This window comes from Labrus bergylta, chromosome 5 (genome assembly GCF_963930695.1).
Source record: "Labrus bergylta chromosome 5, fLabBer1.1, whole genome shotgun sequence".
Lineage (NCBI taxonomy): Eukaryota > Metazoa > Chordata > Actinopteri > Labriformes > Labridae > Labrus > Labrus bergylta.
The window spans coordinates 20023086-20037679 of record NC_089199.1 but is presented as its reverse complement, the minus strand read 5'-3'; the positions used below and the strand labels follow the sequence as shown (position 1 = coordinate 20037679).

General features: G+C 41.5%; 2 protein-coding genes across 2 annotated transcripts; both read right to left on the bottom strand.

Moving 5' to 3' along the window:
• Positions 1 to 1158: 1158 nt before the first annotated feature.
• On the bottom strand, positions 1159 to 7999 carry kif17 (kinesin family member 17). The gene is made up of 15 exons (XM_065955525.1): positions 7654 to 7999; positions 7281 to 7550; positions 6879 to 7025; positions 6566 to 6667; positions 5942 to 6131; positions 5072 to 5524; positions 4794 to 4888; positions 4496 to 4691; positions 4193 to 4296; positions 3939 to 4051; positions 3257 to 3485; positions 2557 to 2815; positions 2398 to 2459; positions 2195 to 2312; positions 1159 to 1732 (listed from the first exon to the last, which is right to left on the bottom strand). Exons 2-15 carry the CDS (start codon positions 7509 to 7511, stop codon positions 1542 to 1544), a joined length of 2490 nt encoding a protein of 829 aa, XP_065811597.1. The 5' UTR covers positions 7512 to 7550; positions 7654 to 7999; the 3' UTR covers positions 1159 to 1541.
• A 1097-nt stretch (positions 8000 to 9096) lies between these two features.
• On the bottom strand, positions 9097 to 14248 carry sh2d5 (SH2 domain containing 5). Its single transcript, XM_020643408.3, has 10 exons — positions 13933 to 14248; positions 13314 to 13382; positions 13131 to 13211; positions 12952 to 13026; positions 12687 to 12833; positions 11724 to 11924; positions 11413 to 11596; positions 10904 to 11006; positions 10643 to 10802; positions 9097 to 10207 (listed from the first exon to the last, which is right to left on the bottom strand). Exons 2-10 carry the CDS (start codon positions 13365 to 13367, stop codon positions 10001 to 10003), a joined length of 1212 nt encoding a protein of 403 aa, XP_020499064.1. The 5' UTR covers positions 13368 to 13382; positions 13933 to 14248; the 3' UTR covers positions 9097 to 10000.
• Positions 14249 to 14594: the final 346 nt, after the last annotated feature.

Sequence of the window (14594 nt, the reverse complement as noted above, 5' to 3'; positions counted from 1 at the left end):
ACAATGATTATTTTTTACCCACTTAAAAAAAAATCCTCAAATTCATGTGAAAATAACGAAGTTTGGATTTTTTAAATGTGATTAAAATGAGCTCTTAAACGTTTGCCTTTCTAGTCTGAGCTGTTCAATAGCATTGCCACAGAGTTAGTATGGCACAAAGAAACAAAGGGCCTTCAGTCAGAACATCATCCCTATAAAACCTGCACCATCCAACCCTCCACTTAGTTATACTACTCGTCTTACAATCCACTCCAGCAATGAGAAAACCTGCTCGGCTGTTCTTCCATTATCCGATTATCTTGAGCCCTACCTCCGTGTGAACTTAGAGGACCAGTGTTTTCCTCTCCGTTTTCTCCACAACCCTTTGCATGCAGGACTTCTAATTCCTCTCACTGACTTAGCTGAACTGTTATTTAATGGCTAACGTTATGCAACAGTGTCAGAGTAGCTGAATTAGTGCGTGGTTGATTATTGTAAGAGACGATTACAGTTGCCCTCGGTAGTGTTCTCACTCGATGAGGCAGGAAGCTTGCCTAATGGGCTGGTATCTGTGTCTAGTATGTCTGTGCACAGGCGAATAAAGGGTGTCAAATTTTGAAACTGACACGGCTCTCTGCCGGTCAAGTAGTAATGAACACTGGATGAAGAAATCAGGCCAGAGCCAAAATTGGAAATGTGATACTCGGACAGAAAAGTGAGCTGTAGAAAGGATTGAGTTCATCAGTAGAGAAACAAATGCATCCATGTGTTTCAGATTTTGCAAAAAAACAAAACATTGACTTAATTATCTGCATAAACTCTTCCATAAGATTATTTGATTTGAAATGTAGTCTGTGAATCATTTTTGATAATGGAATAAACATTGTCCTTTTGCACAGACTTGTGTATGGCTATATTAAACACATAAAAAATTATCTTGACGACCCAGGAGATCACGGGTAACATGAGATATCCTCTGACTACTGTCAACACTGCTGCCTAGACGACAGCTCCCCCTACCTATTTGTGAATAATCAGGTTGCTCAGTTTGTTTTATTTTCTAAGACTTCAAATTGTTCTGGGATTAGCTCCTCTTCATGTCTGTCCTTAAACACTCTAAACATGCCACGTTTAAATGGCTTTTGTTTAAATGAAATCAAAAAGTGGGATAAATCAATTTGATCTTTTTAATTTAGCAGATGTCAAAAACAGAACTGGTTAAATAGTGATTTACATTAAGCAGCAGTGAAATACATTAGAAGTGAAATATTAGAGTAGTTGGACTTTGAGTCTCACAGTGCAGGAATCATAGGGACAGTGCAAAAATGAAGGTAGTTTTATACTGTAGGTAGTATTCTTTTGAAAATAAGCATTGAAAAACAAAAAACATAATGTTCGACAAAAGGTTCATAGTGTTTTCATATATGGCGAAAGAAAGCCTGAAGTTGAATAACTTACCGTTAGCATTTTGTGTTCAACAGAAGGGTATAAAAACTTTGAGTCAATGGACAACAATGAGATGTGTAAAGAGTGTGTGGGAATGGGAATTTACAGTCTGTTTACTAAATCCCCTCACTGTAGATGTGAGATTTGCTCTTCTTGCGCTTCCCCTTACCGATGGACCCCTGGGCTGCCAACGACTCAAGGCGGAAAGGGCGTGGAAACACGGAGTCAGAGCTTACAGGTGGGTTCGTAGTGGAACCACTCACAGTGAGGTGGGCCGCCCCATTAACCAATGGAGGAGAGCGGACGGCTGCAGGACAAGAGCTCCATCAGCGGGGTCAAATGTAAAAGGCATTGTTACTTTTGTAAAAGTCTTCTCAATTAAAGAGCTTGTTAATACAAGCACTGGAAATTAAATCCTTTGTATAACATTTTTAGATCATTATTTTGCAACCATCGATGGTTTGGATTTTTTTAAACAAATGACAGTGCTTTAAAATACTGTAAACCTTCTCCTGGGTAAACATGACATGTCCCATATGTGCTAATTCTTTTGAGCTGATGAACACTGACAAAACTGACACATCTGGATCTAACCAAAGACCAAAAACTCACAGAGATGAACGACAACAACATGCACATTCATTACTGTAAATGACATTCTCAAATAGAGATATTAGCTAATTAAACAGTTTGTACTCAGTCATTTGTTGTCTTTAACATCTCAGATTACTTAGTGATTTGTGGATCAGCATGCAGGTCCTGGTCTTACCGTGAACCTTGGTTTCAACTCCAAGCAGTTGGCTCGCTCTCTTTGACTTGAAGTAGCTGCTGGCGATGTTTTCACTTGCACTACGGTTCAGCATTTCCTTATATCTGTCCTCCTCCACCTACAAAAATCCCCACAGTGTTACGGTTCTGTGCTGTTGTTTCAGTGTGTGTGAGCAAAAGATTTAGCATGTCACAAAAACACACCATAAGTGGCTCTCCAGAATCCGCAGCTGAACCTCTGCATGCTGAAGGTTTCGGAGCCACTGCTGTGTTAGAAAAAGAGAGAAATCAGATATTTGAGTAAGAATCCTCAAACACAAATGTGACTTTCACTTTAGATCTATTTCTATAGGCCCTATTCACCTGAAGGCAGGGATGTTTTCTGCACCATCACATCTGGCAGCCTCCAGGTGGTGCCGTCCTCGTCCCAGACAGCTTCTTTCTTCAAGCGGTCCAAGTTGCTGTAGTTGCAGTCTCGACGCACCAGGGGCACCGTTCGCTCCAGCAGGCTGTGCAGTAACTGACCCTCCCTCTCCAGACGCCGGATGGTTGCAAGGTAGTCGTTCCTCTCCACCTCGAACTCTGCCTGCAGGTCACGTATCTCCAGTTTGGCTGCTTTCAGCTGCAACAACAGATGAATGCACTTAGATGGTTAAATAGCAAAGCATATTAATTCAGGGATGAAAGCTTAGACATGCGGCAGTTGTCTTGCATTATCCAGCATCATTTGGTAAACCAGGTTGTGGTCTCTCTTTGTAAATTGAAAAAATAAATAAATTAATTACTGTCATTTTAGTTCCACATTAAATGTTTAGTAAAAATGTATGTTTATATTTTACTCCTGGTGTTTGATTTGTCTAATTTTACTTATTTTGTTTCTTTTTTCTAAAAATGTAATTGCTGCCTTTTTCAGCCTTGCAAAATGTGATGCTTAGTTGTTAATTTATGTGTTTCTTGGACAGATCTGCTGAACAGATTATACTTCCAGTCATTATTGTGTTGACGAGCACCATCTTGAACCCAAAAAGATGGTTTAGTTTGTCCTATAGCCTCTGTGACCCACCTTCCCCTGGACCTTGACCAGCATTTGGCTTTTTGCGTGGACCTCCTCCTGGATGGAGTTGTAGACGTTCAGCAGCACATTTTCGCTCTCCTCACTGTTCTCTGACAGAGCGTGGATAAGACTGACTTTCCTCTGGTCGGCCAGGTTCTTCCTCTGACGCTGTCTCTGCTGGAGCTCCTTGTTCCTGGCCTGCTCGCCTCCGACCACCTCCTGCTCCAGCTGATGCAGTCTAGAGGTGAACGAAACGGAACAATGGTTGGAGATCACAAACTATTCAAATAATACGATAGAGGACGGATTAGCTGCTCAATGCCCTATTGGAATCATCATGAAATGGATTGCATATGCAAATATTTTTTTTACTGAAATTCTACTTTTATACCTTTAAAAAAGTTTTAATAATATGCAGTAACTTCCTCATAATCATAAGTAGATAGCAAGAAATGGATCAAGCTATGGTCCCAGTCCTAGTGAATGAGGTTTCATTATAAAGGGTAGAAGTAAAAAAAAATATATGGATGTATCAGTCGATAATCCTTAACTAACAAAAATAAATTTGTATGGTGTTCCCGTCTTTTTTTGTTGCAGTAAATTTTGGCTGGATACAAACAAAAAGCATGCTGAGAGAAAGTGCGAGCAAATCTGATGATTGATTAAGTATGTAAAAGGTGTTCCCACAAACCTCTCCAGGGCGTGTTTCTGGTCCAGAGGCCCTGCAGAAGTGACGTCAGGGGAGTCGACGAGCACGTCCCCGTCCAGACATTTTTGGACACCGACTGCTGCACACGGTACATCCTGCTTGATCACCAACATGAGGAAAGAATATGAAATACGGTTCTTGTAAGTCTATAATTGCATTTGTGGAACCATCATTATGTAACTTTTGCATTTTTTAATGATAAGGTGTAATGGTTGAGGAAGCTAGTAAAAGAATACCTCAGTAATGGAAGTCTCTACATGGACACTGGGACCCAGTGAGTCAGTGTTTTGGCCGAGCTCCTCCTCAGCCACTTGTGTTATAGAACTAGAGCTCACAGATGCTGGGAGGCAACATAATCAAGAGCAGTGTTATTGTACAAGGGATGGACACACTATAACAACAGCTGTTGATACACAGTGCAGCCATATACAACAACCTTCTAAATGTTTTTTTTTCCCTTCAGATTTTGTCAGGTGTTTTGATATGATTGTACTTTCAGGCAGATTGACTTGCACCAAACAAATTGAAGAAACCCTTACATTGTTCCTTCTTGGGGGCTGGTGATTTTCCATCCTTTAGAACAGAGCTCCCCCTGCTGGCTGCGTTCTTCTCCAGGTTGCACAGCTTGGATTCATAAGAGAAGCGCAGGGCAGTGATGTCCTCCTGCAGCTTGGCCTTGGATTCCTGTTCTGCATTGTACTCAGCCTGCAACTTGGCCAGCCTCTCTTCGTACTCCTGCAGAGACAGCAGAATACAGACCCATAAATCACCTGTTCGTTGTACAGTGCATGTGGAGATGTGAAATGATATACGAGTGTGGGAGAAGCTAGTAGTTGCCTCTTTAATCTTGTCCTTCTCTGCTTCTGGGGTGCTGGACTGTGGCTTTGAAGGAACTGCTGAGGGTTTCTCAGAAGACTGAGCAGCCAGAAGAGCTGCATGATCAAATTATAATGAAAAGAACAAAGGAGCTTTTTAGTTTTTATCAAGACTGAAAACAAAAATGGTATGACAAAGAAGAGAATGAAACAACTCTCAATCCTTGTATATAAATCCTTCACATTAAAATATGATTTTTCACTTATATTTTAAAGGTAAGAAACAATATATTCCATTACATGCAAGGTTAGCAGTGCCTAGCTGGCCTGAGACGAGGGCCCTCAGCTTCCTGATCTCCTCCTGATACTCTCGCAGCAGAGCATCCTTGGGGTCCTCATTGATCCGCGGCCTGTTCTGGATGCTCTTTGCACGGTTAGCGTAGCGCAGTGTGCTCAGGCTTTCCTCGTAGTTGTTGTCTGCGGGCGACAGACAGGCGATCATCAGGGTGCGCGTGTTTCCTCCCAGAGAGTCCTGCAGCAGCCGGGTCAGCTTGGAGTCCCGGTAGGGGATGTATTTGGAGCGTCCGTCCACCAGCGCAGAGATGACGTTACCCAGGGCCGAGAGGGAGAGGTTGATTTTGGTGGCCTCGCGGAGTCTCTCACCAGTAGCACCGGTTTTAGACTGGCGCTCACTTCCTGCCAGGTCGACAAGGTTCAGCTTTCCAGCTCGTAGATGATCCTGGCCTGCTGCATCTGGAAATGTTGAGAAAACACAGTGGATTCAGTTGGAATACGTTCAAGTTTTTATCTGAATTTACATTAAGCAAAGAATCCCCCATGAAATACTAAAAGTAGATATTGGTGATGTTTCTCAGTCAATTATCATATTTTTTGGTACGACTTTTATTACTTCCATGTAAATTATCCTTATTGTGTTTTTGTTATTGTAAGTTGGTTGGTGCATAGAAGAGATATCACATAAAAAAAAAACCCTCTTCAAACCCACAGCGGAGAATATCTAATAACAGAGGATGAAAGTGTTATTTAATCAGTTCTAACAGGGTCTAATGCTCCTAAAACAACTTATGCAGACAACAATGCCTTAATCACACATCAAACAGATTTGAACCAACAACTTGTTTGAGGTATTGTGTGTGTGTTTGCGTTCACCAGTGCTGCAGATCTCCAGGTGGATGGAGAAGATGGAGTGTGAGCGGGAGGAGTCTTTGTTCATCAGCGTGTAGCCCACTGCCCGGTTCCTCCAGCCTTGCTCTACGATCTTCTCACACTCCCCCACACTGTGCACAGTGTGCATGGAGAGATCCCGCACATACACCCCACGCTCTGGATGCTCCTTCAGCTAAAGCATTTATCAAACACACACACAATCAAAGTCTGTCACCTTGTTCAAACACCTTAACCTTCGAGGACTCATATGCTACTGTGCTTTAGTCACCATGGAAGCTTCTGCAGCAGTATGCACAAAGCTTGAGCGAAATGTTCACCGTAGAAGAGTAGTCTTGAAACAGGTTTAATAATGATTGTGCTTAAAAACGAACAATAATCATTTTGACTTCCAATGTAACACCTATACAGACCTATACAGATATTGATTTTTGTATTTTCGTTTGCTAAACATTTGTTTCTACCTTGTCTGAACAACTTTTCATATCAACACATATTGGAAAACTTGTTTGACAACAATGATACATCTGTGATAAGCCAATATCAGGTCGACGATATTTGCCAACAACAATATTAGGTAAGGCTTTAAATTAAACAAAACACACTTACCTCCAATCTCTGTTTGGTGTCACTTCCCAAAAGGTCTCGGATTTCTTCATTGTAAATCTCAAGGTAGGATGCCCTCACCAGGAATTTTGTGTTTTCTGCACACTAGCTTACCCACAAAAAAACAAACACATTATATAACTTACTTTGAGGGTAGACACTTAATAATAATCCTGGACAAAGACTGAAACCACAAGACTAAATCGGGTGTGCATGGTGCTCCAGAAGAGTTTTAAATAAAGTTTCTAATGCACTCTTTTAATGAACTGAATTACTTTAAAAGATGAATGAAGTTAACAGCAGTAGCCCAGCATACCTGAATACTCTCAAATATGTGTTCAAATGCACGTGGAATGACTCCCCTCTGGGCTGCAGGATCCACCACCCCCTGCATGGTGAAAGATTTCCCACTTCCAGTTTGACCATAGGCAAAAATTGTGCCATTGTATCCCTCAGTGACACCCTGTGCAAAGAGAAAAGTTTCATGTTATCTTTTGCATAAGGCTACTGTAAACACCCTGCTGACCATTTAAAGTGACTGACAGCAGACCGATAAGTAAATAATGAGGTCTGCAGGCTATCGCAATAAGATATGTTGTTGGTCTGGGGGTGTCCAGTGACCAGAAGGCGACTTGGAATGCCTCGATCTCCATACATTAGATGTGAATGGGCACTGAAAACAAAAATAACAGAAACAAAACTAGTCCCAGGAGCTTACCTCAACCAAAGGATAGGCAATCTCGTTGTACATCTGCTCAGTGGTTTGATCCATGAAGTAAGTCCCATCAAAGGTGAACTGCTTGGGTGGCTCATCCACTACACCTGGCTTCTCTATGAAGCACTGGCAGCGGTGCAGGTCCATGGACAGCACCATGTTAGAGCAGAGAGCCTTCTCCCTGTCATTCAGCGGCCTACACCTCACCACCACCTTCACAGACTCTGACCCCATGACTCAACAATCACTCCTCGACATTTGCAATAGAAAAAACTAAAAAAAAAAAAAAAAAGGGGGGGGGGGGGGGTAGTTAAATTCTGCTTAACAAATGTGTTACTTCAGAGCAGACATAGAGCTGCATCCTCATTTTACTCACCTTCATAGTCAGATAGCAAACAGCTAACAGGTCACATTCCGGTTAAACTCCAAAGAAAAGCAACAAGAGGATTTCAAACACCAGCAAGCTAATATAAATTTACTTTAAATAGAGCCACAAATTATTTCCCACACACGGTTGTGCTTCTCTTCAGGTGTCTTTGCAACCTGCCATTCTGCTCTTCCTCGCATGGCGGTTTCTAGGTTGCTTAGCAACTGTAAACAACCGCTGAAGGGATGACCATTAAAAGCTGAAACGTCCACAGCCCGGTCGCCATCTTGATGAGGAGTGAGTGAGGTCGAAACCAGTGACTTCAGCTCCATTCAATCATTTACAAAACAATGTGAAAATATATAAAGGTTTGTATTAAGTTTTCTACTATCAGCGAGAACAAAACCGTCACCTCCAGGGTTATGTTGTAATGTAGCGTATCTTCATCTTTCTTCAAGACTGTTTCCATAGTGACAGCCTCCATCCACAGGTCCAGCAAAACTTGAGGTTGTGAGGTATGCCAATTATTTCGCATCTAAAATTTGAATTTGGACCTAATATTTACAGTCTATGGACCTACTACATAGGCATACTTATTTTTAAATGGGACTGGGATATTTCGTCCTGCTTGTCTTAACATCCAGCTTGACAGGAGAGCTACTGTACTGTAAAATAAGCTACTTTAACTAAACTAACATAACATAGAGTTGTGCACAGGATTATGTTTTTTTTTTTTCCTGCTAGGAGTAAGTGACTGAGTAAATGTATTTATTTAATTTCAATCTTAATTGTATTTCTCTTTTGATGCTCTAAAAGTTCCTAATGTCATTTTTTTTTTTTTGCTTTGTAAAGCACTTTGGAGTAGCCTACTTACTTTCGAAGTCAGTGTGACTAAGAATTCACTTGGCTGATCCATAATTATGGCATCTGTAGATGTGGGAAAAATACTTGAGACTACTACTTGAGACTTGTGGTTCTCAACTGGTGGGTAGGGACCCAAAAATAGGTTGCAGAGCTGTTTTTAGTGGGTTGGGAAAATGTGCCCGCAAAAAAGTAGTGCCAACAAGTCTACGAAGCACCTTTTAACTTAGGGTGATTGTTTGGTTTCTTTGTTCTGTCACCAAACTGCACAATTTTACATTAAATAAATCTTGATTGTTTGAAACCTTTTGGAAATTGATTAGGTCGAGATTTTTCATGAAGGAGTTGATGGTGGGTCCTTGGGCTAGACCAGTGGAGAACCAGTGACTTAGGCCACATGGAAAACGACGTCCTCCAAATAATTATAATAATAATAATTTTCAGAAATCTCCTATGAACCTTTCCACATATCAAACAATCCCATTAAAACCTGCATTTGACACACTTACGAGGTATCTTCTTCCTGTACCAAAGCTGCTGTGAGGTGTTGCTCTTCAGAGTCAAAGAGGACATGAAACAATTGAAGCAGGGTGGGGTTTCACTCACCTGTCATTTAATCTCAAACAGGGACGAACGACATTGAAAATATCAAGTTGGCCTCATATGAAAGAGACAAGTGCTCAAATAAAAACAGGTAATGCAGCCTTTTGGACAAGACAAAAAAAAAACATGTCACTGACAGTCACATGATAAAACAAATCCCAGGGGGGGGGACCAGAATTCAAACAGCAGCTATAATCAGGCATATTGAACTGCATAATATATTTCCAGTAATTTAAGAGTGTGAGTTTGACTGCAAACCTTTCAACACAGCCAAGCTTTCCCCCTTTTTATAGGCCATGTCATTAACGCACTAATAGTAAAGTGACAAGTTCTAAAATATCACAGCGCTGATCCTGTATTACAGCTCAGACTTTCTCCTGGTCTATACCCTTTATGTCTTACACACTAAGAGTAACAAATAAGAGAGATTAAAAAGCTATATTACGACACAATTTAAGAAAATATAACTCTCATGTTTACAATGCAAGAATAATAAAAGAAGAGTCACCACTTTGCTATCGGGTACAAAGACCTGTGAGATCATTTACACCCTTGCACTCTCTCTTTCAGGTTCTTGCTTGTCGTAAAAAACACAAATATATTCTGAGGCCTTGAAGGCACAAAAAAAAAAACCACATTATTAAAAAGTTATATTTAAAATACAAAAGCAGCCAGGACAAAAGATAACATCTTTGAAGAATACATACCCTTTGACAAAATGACTTGTAAACTATTTACATGAAGTGCCTGTTATTAGTTTTCATGGTGTTATACAAATAGCAAAGCAGCCCAAAACACCACAAGTGATCATGAAACAAGATATGTGCAAAAGAACAAAGAAAGTGTCACTTGGTTTGGATTCTCTGACGTTGGCAATTCCACAGTCTTGGATCTAAACCCATTCCTTCCTGTGGGTACTTTTGCCTTTGGCTTTGTGCAGGCTCTTGTACGGCTTCACGGCCTGCTGTTTGTTGGTATTTTCCTCCCACTCATAGCAGTGGTTAACCCGGGCGCAGCTCAGCAGACACTGCAGCTCGCCCTGATACTCTGTGTAGTGTTCGATCATTTCTGCTATCGAACTGAATTCAGTCTTACATTTCTGCAACAAAGAGAAACGAAAGAGAATAAAAAAAATACTGTACATCCAGGTAACACAGATGTATCCATTTCTGTACTTGTACATTTATTTCATAATTGTTTGTTTGAGTGGGATTTCTCACTCTTAATTTGACCCAATACTTACTATTTTATAGCTTTTCAATTTAAATTATTTTCGCCCTCCTCAATTTCCGCAGACATTCAAATCCAACACTGCAAAACTTTTGTTGAGATTTACTGATGTTTATGTTAAATTCTAGTCGAGATCTGAACTTTTCTGAAGATATCTGTAGAGAAATACTCGTATATTAACTAGAGTAAAAGAGCAACTAGTCAATCATATATTGCTGGGGAGTTAACCATTTCCTGTGTCATTAGGGAAACATTAATCAGCTGTTTGCTGTTAATATTCAAATGACGCTGACAACACAATTACCTCCAGCAGGAACTTCCCTTTGCGAGTGTTTCCTATGAGGTAGGTGATCAGGCCGGAGGGCAATCGAATGATAAGAGAGCCACATTTGGGTTTCTTAGGATGTGGGCATAGGAGATATGATCCCAGAACATCTTCCGCAAGCAGGGCATAGCTGCTGTCACTAAAACACAGAATACGTACCATTAGACACTGAGACGCAACAAGAGAGAGAGAAGGTTTCTTTGGTGGGCAAGACAAAAGAAATGTAGAAATGACACTTGCGTTGCGATACCATCCCAACACCACACTGCCTGAGTCAGTGCTTCTTCAGTTTCGGCCAAGCTCAGAGACCGGGATCTCTTTTTCTGAGTCTTGTCTTCTTTTCCTGTTTCACATACAAAAAGTGCAATCTATGAGAATGTGAAGATAGAACATCCCACAAGGTCCAAAAGTGCAGATAGTCAAACAGGAAATAGCAAATGTATTGTAAAACTCTGGGAGGAAAAGGTTTGATTTTAATGTGGAAGGACTGAGTTGAAAACAAGCCAGTGGTGATGAAATAAAAACTTGTTAAACTAAGGAGTGACTTTTAAAACATTCATTGAACACCAGTGAGAGACCCTAAAAGGAGATGTACGCTAAACCCTGTGAGACAAGTCGTACTAATAATCTGACACCACAACAGACAGTGAGTGACTGCCAATCACCAAACACTAAAGGGAGGGGGGGGGGCTTGTTTTACCTAATCAACTCTTTGACCCTTGAAATCGCCCTGTGAACACTCAGCCCACCTTGTGACGCGCTCAGTCGCTCCTGAACGCTTCGCTGTTTGAGCGGTGTGAAAGTGAAGGAGCGGTAAGCTCCAGAGCGCAGTACTTTGTTGCGGATGGCTTTCTTGCGCACAAGAGAGGGAGAGGAGGTGGGGAGGACTTCATCCTGGCGGCTGAGCTGGTCATCGGAAGACTTTTGATTCTTCTGTGGATCGGAGAACAGAAAAACATGTTGCAGGAGGAGCTGCAAACTTAGAAAAGAAACAACACGCTTCACATGATAAGTAGTTGTGATGATAAGAGTGACAAGAAGACTACATTCAAGTCCAGACCTTAGTCCCGGGAAACAAGCCCCTGAAAGGCGCTCTTCTGAAAGACACCAGGGCGCTGACACTGAGAGGGAAGCCGTGGTTGAGCAGCGAGGGGTTGCGACGAGGCAGGGAGCCCACAGAGTCTTCCTGGGCCTCCTCTGGGTGCTTCTCCAAATAAGAAAGCTGGAAACAGCGGCAAAGCACCAGGTTCAGGAACTGTGCCTGCAAGAGAAAAAGTTGACAAATGAACAGTTGCACTTCAAATCCATTTGTAATGTTGGAGGGGGGGAACTTTGATTTGCTAAACCAAATTGTTGGCTAGCTTCAATGATAGCCTTCTATGACTTCTTAAACTGAACATAGGTCACACAAACAGGTGTTTACAAAAGCCTAACTAGACCTCATCATGAGAGTGATGTCACAGAGACATCTCGATGACTTTGCTCTTTTGTTGGATCCTTCAGGGTGGGACAACTAACCCAGTAGTTAAAATGAGGTGACGTCAAAAAAAGGGCTGTGGAAATCCAAGAATGAAATGAAAATGTTTTTTGCCTTTATGTCAATTCTACTTTGGTTTGACGTATTCTCAGAAGTGAATGGAAATTAAAATACTTACAAGCAGAAGAAGATATTAGGCTGCTGTATTACGTGAACAAGAATTGGACTGTTGCGTGGTGAATGTCATCATGCCTGCACACTCTCTCGCTCGGAAATTTTCCTGAATATTTCCAGCTGAGTTCACACATCGGCTAAACCCGACTTCATGCCATCATGTTAACACGGCGCTGGCAGGTAAAAGTCAGGGTGAAAAATTCAGCTAACCAAAAAGTTTCAGGCATTTTTAGGAGTTTAGTGCACAAGTAAAAAACTAAATTATTCTCTTGTTGTTCAAAACTAAAAAAAAAAAAAAAAAAAAAGAGATTAAATTACAGTCCTATTTTCTGCTGTTGTTACAGAAGACAAATGAAGCTGGACATCTCTTACTGCTCTGGCGTGCCTTGCTTTAAAGACGTGGCAGTACAGCTGGGCGTCGGGGCTTCCTGGGTTGTGGGAGACGAAGGCGAACTGGGCATCTGACGGCCGGGCGGTGGAGAGAGAGACTCTGCGCAGAGCGTGAGCCATTAGGAGTGTCTGGAGACAGTGATGGTGAGAATTAGACAACAGGAAAGCTAAAGTGACTAAAACTGCATCTTACAGCTTTATTTATGTGCATTCATTTTTCATTTGAAATGAACCCGACATCACTCACCGTTTCATCCTCATCATACATTTTCACACCTTTTATGGAGAATTTGATGGACACGGGCCTCCTCTTCTTGCATGCCTAATGTAAGAAAATCAATGCGTTAGGTATTTCAAAAGGTAACACAGGAATCAGTCGATGCTTTTTGGGACACAGATCATTCAGAGGAAACTTGAGAGACTCACTTTAAGAGCCTTCAGCTGTGTGTGCAGTTGTTCTATCTGGTCATCCAAACAGCGGTCATCCACAGGAAACGAGCCCAAATACTGTCACAGTAAAGAGAGAAATTAAGGGGAAGATTTAAACACATATGTGTACACCAAAAGTAAAAAAAACAAAACAAAAAAAAAACACATTTCTAAAGTTACCTCTGCTGATCGTGTGATGACTGTACTGTCTTCTTTGACTGGTGTCTCCCCCATGCTACCTGTTACTCTCTGTAAAAGCCAAACAGCAACACAGTGTAACACACAAAAGCAAAGACCACATTACACATTTCAAACAAAACTGTTAAAACATGCACATATGACACTAAGGCAAAGAATCACAGTATGAGTTAAATGATCACAGTATGAGTTAAATGATCACAGTATGAGTTAAATGGGAGAAAAAGATTTAAAGCAGGTTGAAGTCGAGATTAAGCCCAATGTTGGCCACAGAAGACCCACAGGAAGGCGACCTGATTTGCTGTATTTATTTGGTAGTATTTTCTCGTTTGGGCACGTCATTGTGCTTTAAAAACGTAGCACACTTCTGTAAAATGCGTCAAAGTCTCTCGTAATTTACGTTTTAATTGCGGGCGAAGCGTCTCCTTCTTGACGTGTCAAGAAAAGAGGTCGGCATCTGAACAGTGTGAGTGAAGGCAAAATGTGAAACTACGTCGGAGAAAACTTTTACACCGTCCACCGCCGACAACGCACCGGAGCGTCCACGACTGAGTGCAGGTTACAGGTTTATATCAAGGCTTTGAGGTTCACACAAACTTACTTTTCAGAGACGGGGATCCTCCGCGAAAATCCGTCACAAACCTCCTCCGCCCAGTCTGTTCGCCTCACACGCCGTCTTTGACACCAAAGTCCTCCACACCTTTACCTGCCGCCGCACCGTGTCCAGGTGTGCTGCTGCTGCTGCTGCGGGCCCGAGGCGGGGCTCGAGGGAGAGAGGACCCCTGTCTGGGTCACCCACAGAGAAGGAGGAGAAGTTTATGAACACTTACTCCTGTTGGGCTATGAAACTCAGCGGAAAGTGAAGCGTTGAATCAGCCCTCCCCTCTGTCTGCTGCTGTCTCTATCCTGTCTTTTTTTTTTTTTTTCCCAGCTCCAGACATTCCTGGTCATTGCACAATTCACCGCGATGACGTCACAATCACCATGGTTAATGTACTGGATTTTTTTTTTTGTTTGTTTGTTTTACAAAGTTGAACCTGAAACCATTATTCAAATATTCTTTAGTTGCCCTTTTGTGTCACATCGAGGAAAGTCTTGAGAACTATATTTCAGGTAAACAAACAAATGAGATTAACATTGAAGATAAAAGTGTTTTGATTTATTCTACATGCAAAGAGAAACCGTGGGCAATAGTCAACCTGTTTTATTGGCAATGAGACCGACATGTTATCTTTATTCAATGAGAAAGGTTTTGTTTTTTAT